The 13,565-nt window shown below is 38.0% G+C and overlaps 1 protein-coding gene across 4 annotated transcripts in view; it reads right to left on the bottom strand.

Moving 5' to 3' along the window:
- Positions 1-831: 831 nt before the first annotated feature.
- Positions 832-13,565, bottom strand: part of ccdc186 (coiled-coil domain-containing protein 186) — a 115,035-nt gene continuing 102,301 nt past the window's right edge. For all 4 annotated transcript variants that reach the window (XM_048609047.1, XM_048609045.1, XM_048609048.1 and 1 more), the window contains one exon: positions 832-1,468. In XM_048609047.1, the coding sequence (XP_048465004.1) occupies positions 1,388-1,468 (81 nt within the window). In that variant the 3' untranslated portion in view covers positions 832-1,387. The remainder of the gene's footprint in view (positions 1,469-13,565) is intronic.

Raw genomic sequence — 13,565 nt, forward strand, 5'->3', positions numbered from 1 at the left:
AATACATTTTGAAAGAAGGTACTCCTCCAATAAGCTAGCATAACAAAATAAGACAGTGTAATTTATTAATCCAGTATTCCATATATACATAATATAGATTAACACTTTAAAAACTGTGCTCTTTATACAGAAATGTATCTACAACTTAATTGTACAAATTAATTTTCAAAATAAACTACCACATCACTTTCACAACAAATGGTGAATGGACTGCAAACAAAATATAAACTGAAACAGGTGAAAAAAAAATTAAGAAAGGTATATGCACTATGATCCATTACAGATACTGTGCAACTTGGAAGGTAATTATTTAAGTTTAAAGTGCATTTCTATTATATTTTGCAGGGAGTAATTTGGTTTCGTATAAAATAGTCAACTCTCATGCAATGGTAACATCAAATTCCTGATTAAACAGGAGTACTGATTGGATGACTGACAAATTTGAAGTTAATGGATTGATAAATGCACACTATTTGTGAGAAATGAATCACATAATTCATAATTAATCTGGACACTATCTTAGTTTCCTTTTTAATAAAACAAGATCACCTTTCTTTCAAAATCTTATTTTATAAATTGAACTATTCTGCAATAATCAGCATTGATAACATTCTATTATCATATTAGAAACTTATTTCACATAGGCATTTGATTATTGAAAAGCCAAACCTATTTTCTAGATTTGATTTATTGGTCAGTTAATTGCATCAGTAGTTCAGTTTACCAAACAATACATTCATACTACAATGTAAATGGAAATGAACGCTCAATTGCAGAAATGTCATTGAGAACCTTTAGTGTCAAAGTAATGAAGCAAGATTTGGCAGACAGTAGGATGGATATGCACTTTATTTGCCTCAGCAATATAGGAATTTAGGTTTCCACTAAGTCAAATGGAGTCTAAAATTAAAAATCACTTGAGCTGTCTGCTAAAAAAATGATCAGGTGTCGTATTGCATAATTGCAGCACAAACCCCAAATGTCAGAAAAAAACTATGCTCAAGTAAAAATGCACAATGTTCATTGCTTTTTTTTTCCCTTAAAGAGCAAAGAGCACAGAAGAATGGTCAATATCCACTAATTACTATGCTGTGTAGATTCAGCAGTCGTCTTTCATTATTTTTGTAGCAGATCACAGTAATGTGTGTGTAAATTTGGACGTGTTAACTTAAAATTTGTTTCAGAAAGTAAAGGTTCCAGAAAAATCAGTTCATTGCAGCATACTGAATATTTCAAACCTGCGTGTTGGTGGAAGCAACATTATCTTCTTGCAGACTGCAGATAAGATATACTTGTCCAAGTCATGAGTGATGTGAGTTCTCTGCCTGTCCAGCACCTGTTCTCCTGAATTCACAATGGAGTTGCTTAAACAGAGATTGGTGCCAATTCAATGCTTTAGTTGCTGCTCTAATTCATGCTGGCACTTGATCAGACGTTCTATTTCTGTACCCAGCGTCTGCAAGTTTTCCTGTAATTAAAAATCACAATGTGAAGTTTGTCATATATATTTTGTTTCATCCTTCACACATTAGTTTTGGTTGGTGCAATAGGTTTGGGAATTACTGAAAAGTAAACATTTGCAACTCGGGTATAGTTGACTATGCTGTACTGACTATTGTATCATGAAAGCAACAACAGACCAATTTTAGCAAATTGGAATCAACTATGCAGTACAATACTGCAGCACCATCTTGTGCTAAATGAGAGAAATCTACTTCAATGGCTAAATTATTCCAGCAAGTATGATTTCTAAACCTGTTTTAGCTGCAGGTTAATTATTCTCAGCGACCTTCTATGGAGTATGAACTGTCAGAGATTGAGAAAAGAAAAATCAGATCTGTCATGTGGGTAAAATAGAAGCCACACTGAATACAAAAATACTTGTCAAAGCCATTTTGTGACATTTTTCCATTCAGTCTGCAGTTGCATTGTTCAATTTTTACATCCACTCAAAGCTGAAATTGTCAGTTGCAAAGGTCTAATGAAATGTGTAAACTCAACTAACACTACTAAAACTCATTTCACCTATGAATCTGATTATCTTCACAAATTACAAAAATTACTCTACGTATGCAGAGAAGAACAATCTTTTCTAATTTAAATTCTTTTATTCAGAGAGAAACCACAGTGAAGAGCAAATGGTTCAAAGAAAAGTATGAAATACAAGTTGCAGCAGAAAGTACTGATGACATTAATGTAATATTGCCACTTAGCAAAATTGTCATTTAATCATTAACTGTGTTTTTGCTATAAATCAGCAGATTGTTTCACAGAGCCATAATGTAACATAACTGAAGACATATGATTATATGGATTAAAATTAACTGGGAGCACACAGTTGACAATGACAAATTTTTGTTTTCTACCCTGAGTAACCAAAGCTGAATAAATGACAAAGCACATTTGAAGTGTCTGCAAGAATAGCTTCTTCAACTAAACATTATGGCAGTTAAAAAAAAATGAAACAGCAACTTAACTATGCCAACTACAGATTTCAGCTCTAGGAAAAAATATAGTGTAGCATACAGCACCACTACATTCATTCACCATCTTTAAAAATGCACTGTCACAGTGTTGAGGATTGTTTTTGAAATCATTACTGATTGTATTGAAGATCAGAGAACTTGCTTCATTCCCTTGCACAAGTATCTTGAATTTCAGCATACTTTCAAAAAATTTCCTTAAATTCATAAAAGCATTTTTTCCTGAAGTGGAACCTGAGACATAGTACTCCATGGGTAGTTAAGATTCCAATTAAATGTTTCATGTAAACTGATGTCCCTACATAGTGTGCATAAACCACAATATCTTGTGCTGCTACTGTTAGGAGCGACATCATATATTTATATAGCCCTGAATGTCAGAAATGTCAGAAGGCCTTTCACAGACAGATCCAAGGAAACAGACAACAGCAAGGCAGAAATGGACAATTAGGAACACTGGCTTAATCAAAAAAAGTTATTTTGAAAACCAATTTATGAAAAGGAAAAAATGGTAGAGAGTTTTAAATAAATAATCCTGAAGATTAAGACCCAAGCAGCTGAAATTCTGTTGCCAGTGTTGGGACAAGAAGGAATGTGGCAGTGCACAAAATCAAGAGTCAGAAGAATAATGTAATCAGGAGAGAGAAGAAAAATACATAGAGCTGGAAAAATAACTGCAAAGATAAGAATCTGAGGACATAATTAAAAGGCATGTTGAACAAGTTGAAATCGTAATGCACTGCAAACTAGAATCCAAAGTAGGTCAGCAAGTGAGACTGACCAAAGGTTAGGTTTGGTAGGGCACAGACTATTTTGAATAGGTTTTTGAAGGTAATTCAACCACATATGAAGATCACAACTACCAGGTAGTATTTTTGTTTCAGCATAAATTTTAGCAAATGCCACTGGAACAACTGCATAGCTCAGGACATTTAAAAAAATGGTCATGATGAGAATACAACATTTTAAAGTGTAACTTGGCAATGCAATTAGACAAGACCTGTTTTACTGGGAATTTCTTGGTTTTTCAGTATCAGGTTCCAGGTATTTAAAATAAATAACTTGATTCTTTGCTGTATTCAGTTTCTCGTGGATAAATTTAAAAACAAATATTTTGAAACTTTTCCTGGCAATTGATTTTGCAGCCATTTATCCTTTCGTGTAGAGAAAGAACGAGTACGTCTCATTTAGTTTAGATTAATTTCTGCGCATTATTGGGAATGAGTGGATTTACTACAGTTATCTCAAATGCAATGTGCTACCATCAAACACCATATATACAAATATGTTGTTTGCTAAAATTTATTTGATTCAAAATTACGCCCTTCAACAAAGGTCATTCTGATGGATATCATGTAGATAACACAGAACACCAGAAATTAAATGTCAATTTTTCAGCAAGCAAGATCACAGAAGTACAGTTAATGGATCAGCGTTATGATAATGAATTGCATTTTATACAAAGTATTAGTAATACATATCAAAACTAACAAGTTATTTTCAAATAATAGACATGCAACTTGTACCAAAAATGCTAAGCTTTTCCCTCACTTTCAGCGTGGAGACAAATCAAAAAAAAAGACAAGACTGGGAGGGAAAAAGCTACCTGGAAAATAACACAATTTCTAGGATTCATATTTTTAAAAATTGCAGAGTAAGAAATTTAAAGAAACCTGCATATCACACGAGGCAGAACCACATTTTAATGTAAGATAACTGCATGTCACTGTTTATCAGTATATAATGGAATATGGTTTGTGCATTTGCTAATGGTGCAGTTGTGTGTTTTCTTTAATGTTTGATAACCACAAGTTATGAAGTTAACCCTTTGACTGTGACAAAATTTCACAAGTTTCCTGAAAAAAAAAATCTTCAACTGCAAAGTTAAAAGGTATTGTCTGATATCTTTATTTACAGAAACTGAGTAATGATGTGACACTTCTATACAGTCCCCTGCAGAGAGGTTGAGAGCAGCATCAGTAAAAATGAAGAGTGGATAACTGAATTTTGCGGATTCAAGACAGCAATAAATATGTTCTGTCTAATGAAGATGAATGACTGGTAATGGATATTGGGGACGGGGAAAAGAGAAAAAAAATTCTGAAGATGTTTCACAGAACTGAAAGGAAAAATAGACACATGAAGAAAGATCTTAGGAAGGATCATAAAAAGCATTTTCAAACAGGTGGATTTTAAGACAGATTGTAAGGGAGGAGAATTGGAGCTGTTTTGAGAAGCAAATTCCAGAATATTGGACCGGTTGTGGAACAGGAATGTTGGATGCACACGAGACTAGACTCAGAGGATATGTTGATAGTGGTAAATTCAGTAATGGTAATGCCATTAAAAAATGGTTGGATCTTTTCTCATTAGTAATGGTCATTACCTGACACATGCGTCGCATGAATATGACTTGCCACTTACCAACCTGAACCTGAACAACATTCACATCCGGCTGCATTTGGATACAGATTGCTTCAACATGACGACTTGCAAGTGGTGCGACAATTAAACAATCATCAGCAAACATCCCCACCTCTGACCTTATTATGGAGGGAAGCTCATTGATAAAGTAGTTTAAGATGGTTGGGCTTGGGCTACTATCCTGAGGAACTCTTGAAGAGATGTCCTGGGACTAAGAAGATTGACATCTGACAAGCACAACTTTCTTCCTTTGTGCTGGTTAGGAGTACAACAAGCATAGTGTTTTCCCTGATGCCATCAACCCCAGTTTTGCTAGGGTTCCTTGATGACACACATTGTAAAATTTGCCTCAGTGTCAAGAGCAGTTACCCCACTTCCCCTTGTGATATTTTAACTCTTTTGTCCGTGTTTGTACCAAGGCTGCACTGAAATCAGGATCCACAAAGATTTGACAGAACCAAATGGAGTGTTGCTGAGCAAGTTATTTTAAGCAAGCACTGCTGATGATACCTTATATCATCTCATTAATGATTGAAAGGCGACTGATGGAGTGGTAATTGGCTAGGTTGAATTTGTCCAGCTTTTTGTGGATAGGATATACCTGGGCAATTTTCCACAATAATAGGTGCTAATGTTGTAATTGTACTGAAACAGTGAAAAAAGCTTGACTGGTGTATGACTAGTTTTGGAGCACAAATATTCAGCACTACTGCCGGAACATGGTCAGGGCCCATGAGCTTTGCGGTATCCAGCATCTTCAACTGTTTCCTAATATAATGTAAAATGAAGCAAATTGTTGAAGGCTGGCATCACTGTAAAGTCCTTCAGACCCCCAACTCTGAGATACCTGCACTCCTATAATTTTGCCCTTTTAAGCACCCTTAATTTAGTGTCTCCTTTTACTGGTGGCTTGGCCTTCAGCTGCCCAGGAACTAAACCATGCAATTCCTTCCCTAAATTTCTGCCCCTCTCCTTCACATTTCTCTTTTAAAACTCACCCTGAAACCTACATCTTTGACCAAGTTTTCAGTCATCTGTACTAACATTTCGTCTCATTCCTTAACTTCACATATCTCTCCCTCCAATCAAAACTGACATTAAGTACTTTCAAGACTTCAAGGTTTGATTTGTGTCAGCTTGTTAGTGGCTCAGTGGGGGCATTTTTCCACTCAGTCAGAATTCTGGGGGTTGAAGTCCTACTCCGCGGCAGGTTCTTTTTATTGTTTGAGCTGAAGTTTATAGAGAGAGAGAGAAACAGACAGACAGAGAGAGAGAGAGAAAGAGAAAGAGAGAGGAAGAGAAAAGAATGGAGGGGCTGCTCATGTCATTTTTGAAATGGTTGAGTGACAAATGCAGAGCACTGTTTCAGAAAAAGATGGGCTGAGGGAGAGGCACGAATCAATGTTACAGAGACAGAAATAGTTGGTTATGTGATGGTGAGGATATGGGTCAGATGTTCAGACTTGGTCTGATAATTCAGTTCAGTTTTCAACAGTTTGGTTCATCTTCAGTGTATAAGAAGATAATGGAATCAGTTGCAAGATCATGGATCTGTGATCGTGATTGAAGGCAAGGTTTTGCTACAGGATATGGCAACTTGTCCACGACGAACTACTGGAAAGAAGACAGTCAGCAGCAAGGCATTGGAAAAGGTAGAACCGGGCATGTGATATAAACAGTGTGGTTTTATATATAATTTTTAATGCTATTTGTTGTGAATTCAGGTTTCTGGTTTTGAGTTAGTAACTAGTAGATTTTCCGTGTGTCTGAGTTAATAATTAACTTGTAAAGCTTTCTGTAGCCATTGTGATTTCCTTTAAAAATGGTTTTGAAGCGTAGCTTTAGAGTGAATGGGTTTTCATATAATCGTACAATACGTAACAGCCCTTTGGCCCATCGAGTCTGTACTGCCAAAACTGTGCTAAATCTACACTAGGCCCCATTTTCCCACTTGTTATGACATTTCAAGTGCTCATCCAGATACTTTTAAAGGTTGTGAGGTTACCCACCTCAACTACCTTCCCAGGCAGTGAATTTCAGACACCCTCTAGGTGAAAAAAAATTCCTTAAATACCTCTAACCTCCTACCCTCCACATTAAAATTGTGCCCCCTTGTTATTGATTGTTCAACTAAGGAGAACAGCTGTTTTCTATCCACCCTGTCCATGCCCCTCAGTCTTATACACCTCTCTCACCACACCCCACAATGTCAATCTTCTCTCCTACAAAGAAAACAACCAGAGCTCATCCATTCTCTCTTCATAGCTGGTCTGCTCTATCACAGGCAACATCCTGGGGAATCTCCTCTGCACCCCCTCCAATGCAATGAAATCCTTCCTTTAGTGTGGTGACCAAAACTGTACAGAGTATCCAGCTGTGCCCTAACCAAGTTCTGTACAGCTCCACATAACTTCCTACCCTTTTAATCTATGCCTCAATGGACAAAGGCAAGTGTCCCGTATGTCTTCTTATTACACTATAGTCGGTTCTGCTATAACACGTGTTCCAGCAACACGAATTAGATATAACGCAACTAACGAATAGTGGAACACTGTTGCTAAAACGTGAATTTGTGTTGCTTATAACGCGATTTAAGAGGCTGATTGCAGCCACTGAGGGGGATAAGGACAGTGTTCTTCAATTTTGGAAGAGCTTTAACATCAAGAATGCAATTGACATTATCGTGGAGGCCTGGGGTGATGTCATTAAGGACTCCTTGCATGTAGTTTGACAGAAGCCTCTCCCAGAATTTCTTTCAAGATTTTAAAGGCTTTGATCCGTCAGAGAAGCTCCCAAGAATCAAAGAACATTGTGTTGATCTTGCAAAGCAAGTTGGATTTGAAGAAGTCGAGAGTGAGGATGTTGAGCAGCTTGAGTGCCACTTTGAAGACCTCTCTACAGCTGACCTACAACAACTTGTTGCTGAGAGGCAAGTGGAAGCTGGAGATGAAGAAGATGAAGTCCAGGAGCAGCACCATGAGAGCTTTCCATTTCTGCTTTTTTTCTATCCTGAGGGAAATTGAGAAGCAGTTGCAACTCTTAGAGGACAACGATTACAATGCAGAATGCAGCAGGGCAGCAGTTCATGAAATAAGATCTTATTTGGCATCCTATGAACAGCTTCTTCATCAAAGAAGAAAAAAGGCAAAGCAGCAAAAACTGGATGTCTTTTTTAAGCCAACCCCAAGAAACAGTCAGAAGACGATGAACCACAGCCAACCACCCCTGGATGAACTATTTTTCGTCCTAACCCTGCAACCACAACTGCACCTGAAGGTAGTGATGATGATGACCCTCAGCCCCTGCATTAACAACAGAGCAACCTCAAAACCTGAGATAACAAGGTGTACAGCTGGATGAACACAGCAAGCCAAGCAGCATCAGAGGAGCAGGAAGGCTGACGTTTCGGGCCTAGACCACCCCAAAACCTCTTCCCCATCACGTCATCTTGACATTTTCTCAAGGTAAAGTGCTAAATTTACTTTTATTTCATAATTAGATATGAATTAAACATTTATACAAACTGTGCTATCATTTGTGTTAGGCTTTTGAGTGATTTTTGAGCAATTTCTGAACTATTTTGAGTTATATTTTTTGATGGTCTGCCCTAATTCTGCTTTTCTCATAGGCCCCATTATTTCTATAGTCTGATTTTCTATAATGCAATATTGCTCAGGAACGCAACTATCGCGTTATAGCATAACTGATTGTATGCCTTCAGGGGTTTAACCAAACATATCTGATCAGGAACTTACAAATTAAACTGTTCGCATTGAGGTAACATCTTTCCTAATGGTTGGAACCTTCCTCCCTTTCTCAGGATCAAACGTTTTACACATCCAGCATTTGCCCACACTTCAGCAAACTATCCAACTGACACCAAAAAGTCTTTTTTCACAACCTATTGGTGGTTGTCCAAATCAAAAAGAAAAAAAAATCTCTGGCTTCATGGGAGTGTCTAGGACCAGAGGGCATATGCTTAGGATAAAGGGGTGCCAATTTGTGACTGAGATGAGGAGGGATTTCTTCTCTCAGGGGATTGAAAGTGTTTGGACCTCGTTGCCACAGAGAGCTGTGGGGCAGTGTCCTTGTGTATATTTAAGGCTGAGATACATTCTTTATCAGTAGAGGAATCAAGGATTGTGCGGAAGGGGCAGGAAAGTGGACATAAGGAACGTTGAATCAACCATGAACCTATTCAACGGTAGAGCAGGATTAAAGGGCTGAATAGCCTACTCCTGCTCTTTTTACTTATAGTCTCTCCTTTCTAAACTGAAAATCTAATGCATAACTTTACTTGCTAAAACTTTCCAGTAAGAAAATTTTCATTAGCATGCCCAAACTCACGCTTAATGGTTTTTTTAAAAAAACCGCCATGGCTACCGAAATACCTTCAGGTTAATCATTAAATCCCCTCAGATGCACAGAAACTTCATGTATCACGAGCTCAAAACTATTAACTTGCCCTGCTGCCTTCAGGAATTTGTGGACAAGCACCCCAAGATCCCTCTGTTCCTCTGAGCTTCTAGTTCCTACTATTCATAAGTACTTCCCTGTCTAGTTACTTCTTCCTAAGTTCGTCACCTCACACTTTTCAGGGTTAAATTCCATCTGTCAATCTGACCAATCCACTTATAGTCTCCTGTAACCGAAGACCTTCTTCCTCACTGTCAACCACACGATCAATCTACACCTCATCTGCCAATTTACTTATTATCCCACCCCTGTCGCCACACCCACATTCTGACCTACATCATTTATATATATCATGTACAATAAAGGGACCCAGCACCAATTCCTGTGGTACACAACTGGACACCAGCCTCCTTCACACAAACAGCATTCTTCCACCACCCTGTCTCCTACTACTAAGCGGATTTTGGATCCAACCTGCCAAGTTACCCTGGATCCCACGTGCTTTCATCTTCGTTATCAGACTTCCCTGAGGTTCCTTTCAAAGACCTTCCTGAAATCCATGTAAACTATACAAACTGCACTATCTTCATCCAGACACTTAGTTATCTCCTCAAAAAATTCAACCAGATTTGTTAGGCACGTCCTCCCTCTGACAAAGCTATGATGACTATCCTTGATCAAATCTTGCTTCTCTAAATGGAGATTAATTCTCACTTTCAGAATTTTCTCCAATAGTTTCCATACCACTGATGTGAGACACTACTATTGGACTTCTGTTGACTTAGATAGCTTTTTGACACAGCAAAGTAAACAATGGGAACTCAGGTTTGTTAGTGTGTTCTGGAACTAAGTTTAAGAGAAACACCCATTGCTGAGAGAGAGAGCTTTAATTTCATTTTTCTCTTTGACCAGAGCAGTCCCTGTGAACTCCTTGGCAGTAGGATTGGTTTTGCACAAAAGTGCTCCAGAGAAGGGAAGGATATATAGTAAAATGGGTTACCTTAGAATGAGAAATTCTTGTTAGTTCCAGACCAGAAGTTTTGGAATAGAACCCTTAAGAGTTTACTTCAAGTGGAGTACATTTAAGCAGGTGTATGACAGTTCCAGGAAAAAGCTATTTGTAGTTCCAGTCTAAAAATTAAAGTCATGAGTGACTTAAACTTAGCAAGGTGTAAGATACAAGGACACTGATGTAAGCACTGCCTGAAACTCCGTTCATGCAGTGTACCAGGCTGTGTTCTGGGATTAATGGGATTATGCCTCTACTTTATATAATGAGTAGATAGAAAAATCCAAATCTATTTTATCTTCAGTTCTTTGTAATAAACTTTCATTTTAGTATCAAAATAAAACCTGCAGCATTGTGTGCTTCTATTTCAGTGAGAGACCGCCTTGTTAAAACCAAAACAAATGAAAATATGATCTATCAAGCCAGGTTCTTGTCTGGAATCTGACTTGTCTGGTACTAACATCAGCTGAGATCATAACAGGTGCTGTAGGCAGAAATGTTGTTACATCTGTGGAAGACATCAGCAAAAGTTGATAGGCGGTAGATGAGGAAGTAGAGAAAATCAAAGACAGATCCATGGGGGACCATGGAGGCAACAATGCAGTAACAGGAAGACAGGTCATTCCTGACAGGCAAGAATGGATTCAAGTAAGGGCAATCCCATGGAGTTTAGTGATGGAGCTGTTGGAAGACAACTGTGTAGTCAATCACATCAGTGGATGAGGAGAGCAATCATAGACAGCAATCACAGTTACAGAGGATGTAATTTGTGCCTTGCAGTGAGATGTTCTGATGCTATGAGAGGTTAGAACTACGATTGGAGTCATGTAAAATAGTGGGCATTGATTTGGCAGGCAACACATCTAAGTGCGAACTGCTGGCCGCTCCAAGGAATTTTAAATCCTTTGAGGCAGTCACTGAAAAAGTTGGCATACTGATACTGAAATAAACTTTAAATGTCAAGAGAAGATTACTATAATATTTATCTAATACAACTAAAATCACGGAAAACTTTTTGTTAAATTGAAGCACCATTTAATTATCCCAATTAATATTGCTTGCCTTGTTCCGCTTCTCCATTTTCTCTTCTGTTTCAAATTAACTGCATTCCCAGTTATACATTCCAACATTTTTGTATTTTTAAACCTGTGAACTATATTTATTTACTCTTCTTTAAGCCTCCTACAGTTCACTGTCCAACGTAAATGTGAGATCAACATTTAAAAAGTCTTCTGAACAGCTTTAGAATTATTGAAGGTCATACTTAAACTGATCAAGCTCCAGACTATTCAAACTGTGCACCAATTTCCAATCTAATTCTCCTGAATGCAAACATGTCCCTGGAAGAGTTATTTTATGCGCAGCATTAGTAATGCAAACGTACCTGAAAGAGAAACATGCTCAAAATTTTTGAGTCATGAAATTAAGGTGAAGAAATTGAAAAACACAAATCTAATCTCTTCCACATAACCAATGACTTACATTAACAGATCTCTTTGCATATAATAGTTAAAGTAGTATCAGAATGTTACAACATTTATTTAGCATTCTGCTAAGATAGAGATACATCTTGAGAGTCAAGCCCAACTGTTATACATCAGGAATTAGGGGACACAATCACTTAACACTGATGTGGTTGCTGTTCAAAGGGATGTTATGCACTCCGTTGTAATCAATAGTTATGATGTGGAGGTGCCAGTTTTAAATTGGAGTGGACAAAATCAGAAGTCACACGACACCAGGTTACAGTCTGACAGGCTTATTTGACATGGTAAGCTGTCAGAATGCTGCTACCTTTAGGTGAAGTGACGTCACCTGATGAAGGAGCAGCACTCCGAAAGCTTGGGACTTCAAATAAACCTGTTGGACTACAACCTGGTGTCGTGTGAATTCTGATGTTATCAATAGCTGGAAGTGTGAACAAAGGTAATAATCCCTTATAATCTACTATATTTCCAAACACACAAGTCAAAAACGCAGTCTTTCATATGGGATTTCAACAAATCATACAGTGTTCATTGTACTATCAGTTCCTGACAATACAGTTTGAAATATTACATGTATTGTATGTTATCTCAGCTTGAGAAGCCATAAATTGCATTAGTTGATTGGAATTAGCCTGACAACGTTAAATCTATTTGAAAATAGGTAAGCGCATCAATAGCTCAAATTTGGCAGCAATTACCACTAAACTTTAAGGTCATAAGACAGAGAAGCAAAAGCAGGTCATTCAGCTCAGCAAGTCTGCTCCATCATTCAATGAGATCAGGCTGATCTTATATTCTCATCTCCACTTTCCTGCCTTTTCCTCACAAATCATGATTTTCTTAGCGATTAAACATCCGTCCATCTCAGCCTTGAATATAATTAACAAGCCAGCCTCAACAGCTATCCCAGCAAAGTATTCTACAGTTCCACTACTCTCAGGGAAAAAATAAACTCCTCCTCACCTCTGTCTTGAATAGAAGACCTAATACTCAGAGATGATGCTTTCTGGTCCAAGACACTCCCAGAAGGCAAAACAACTTCTTGCATCTACCCTGTCAAGCTCCCTGATAACCTTTATGCTTGAACAAGGTCTCATCTCATTCTTCTAGGCTCCAAATGAGTACAAGCCCAATCTACTAACTTCTCAGAAGGAAATCTCTCCATACCCAGAATCAGCCTAGCAGACATTTCGTATTAAAATAAGACTCACAGGATGATACCGGCCACTGGACTCATTGATGTTTATGACAGCGCTTTGAAAGAGCTTTCCAATTAGTTTTGTTCATCTACTTTTCCCCACAGTCCTGTAATTTATTTTGTATTTCTTCATGTATTTATCCATTTCCCTTTGAAAATTTCGACAAGCTGCCTCCCCTGTCCTTAAAGACAATGCATTCCAGGTGACATGCTCTGTACATTCATTTTCCTGATGTTGCCTTCCAAAAGCCAGAAACTGCGTCCCCGAGTTACCAATCCTCTGCCACTAAAAACAGCTTCTCCTTAGTTTTGTAATTTATAACACTCTATTAAATATCCTCTTAACCTTCACTGCTCCAAGGACATCTCCAGATTTTATGGACTCTCCACATACCTGAAGTCTCTCATCTTTGACCCAGAGATAGTAGGAACTGCAGATGCTGGAGAATCTGAGATAACAAGGTGTAGAGCTGGATGAACACAGAAGGCCAAGCAGCATCAGAGGAGCAGGAAGGCTGACGTTTCAGGCCTAGACCCTTCTTCAGAAA

This window comes from Rhincodon typus, chromosome 20 (genome assembly GCF_021869965.1).
Source record: "Rhincodon typus isolate 14 chromosome 20, sRhiTyp1.1, whole genome shotgun sequence".
Classification (NCBI taxonomy): domain Eukaryota; kingdom Metazoa; phylum Chordata; class Chondrichthyes; order Orectolobiformes; family Rhincodontidae; genus Rhincodon; species Rhincodon typus.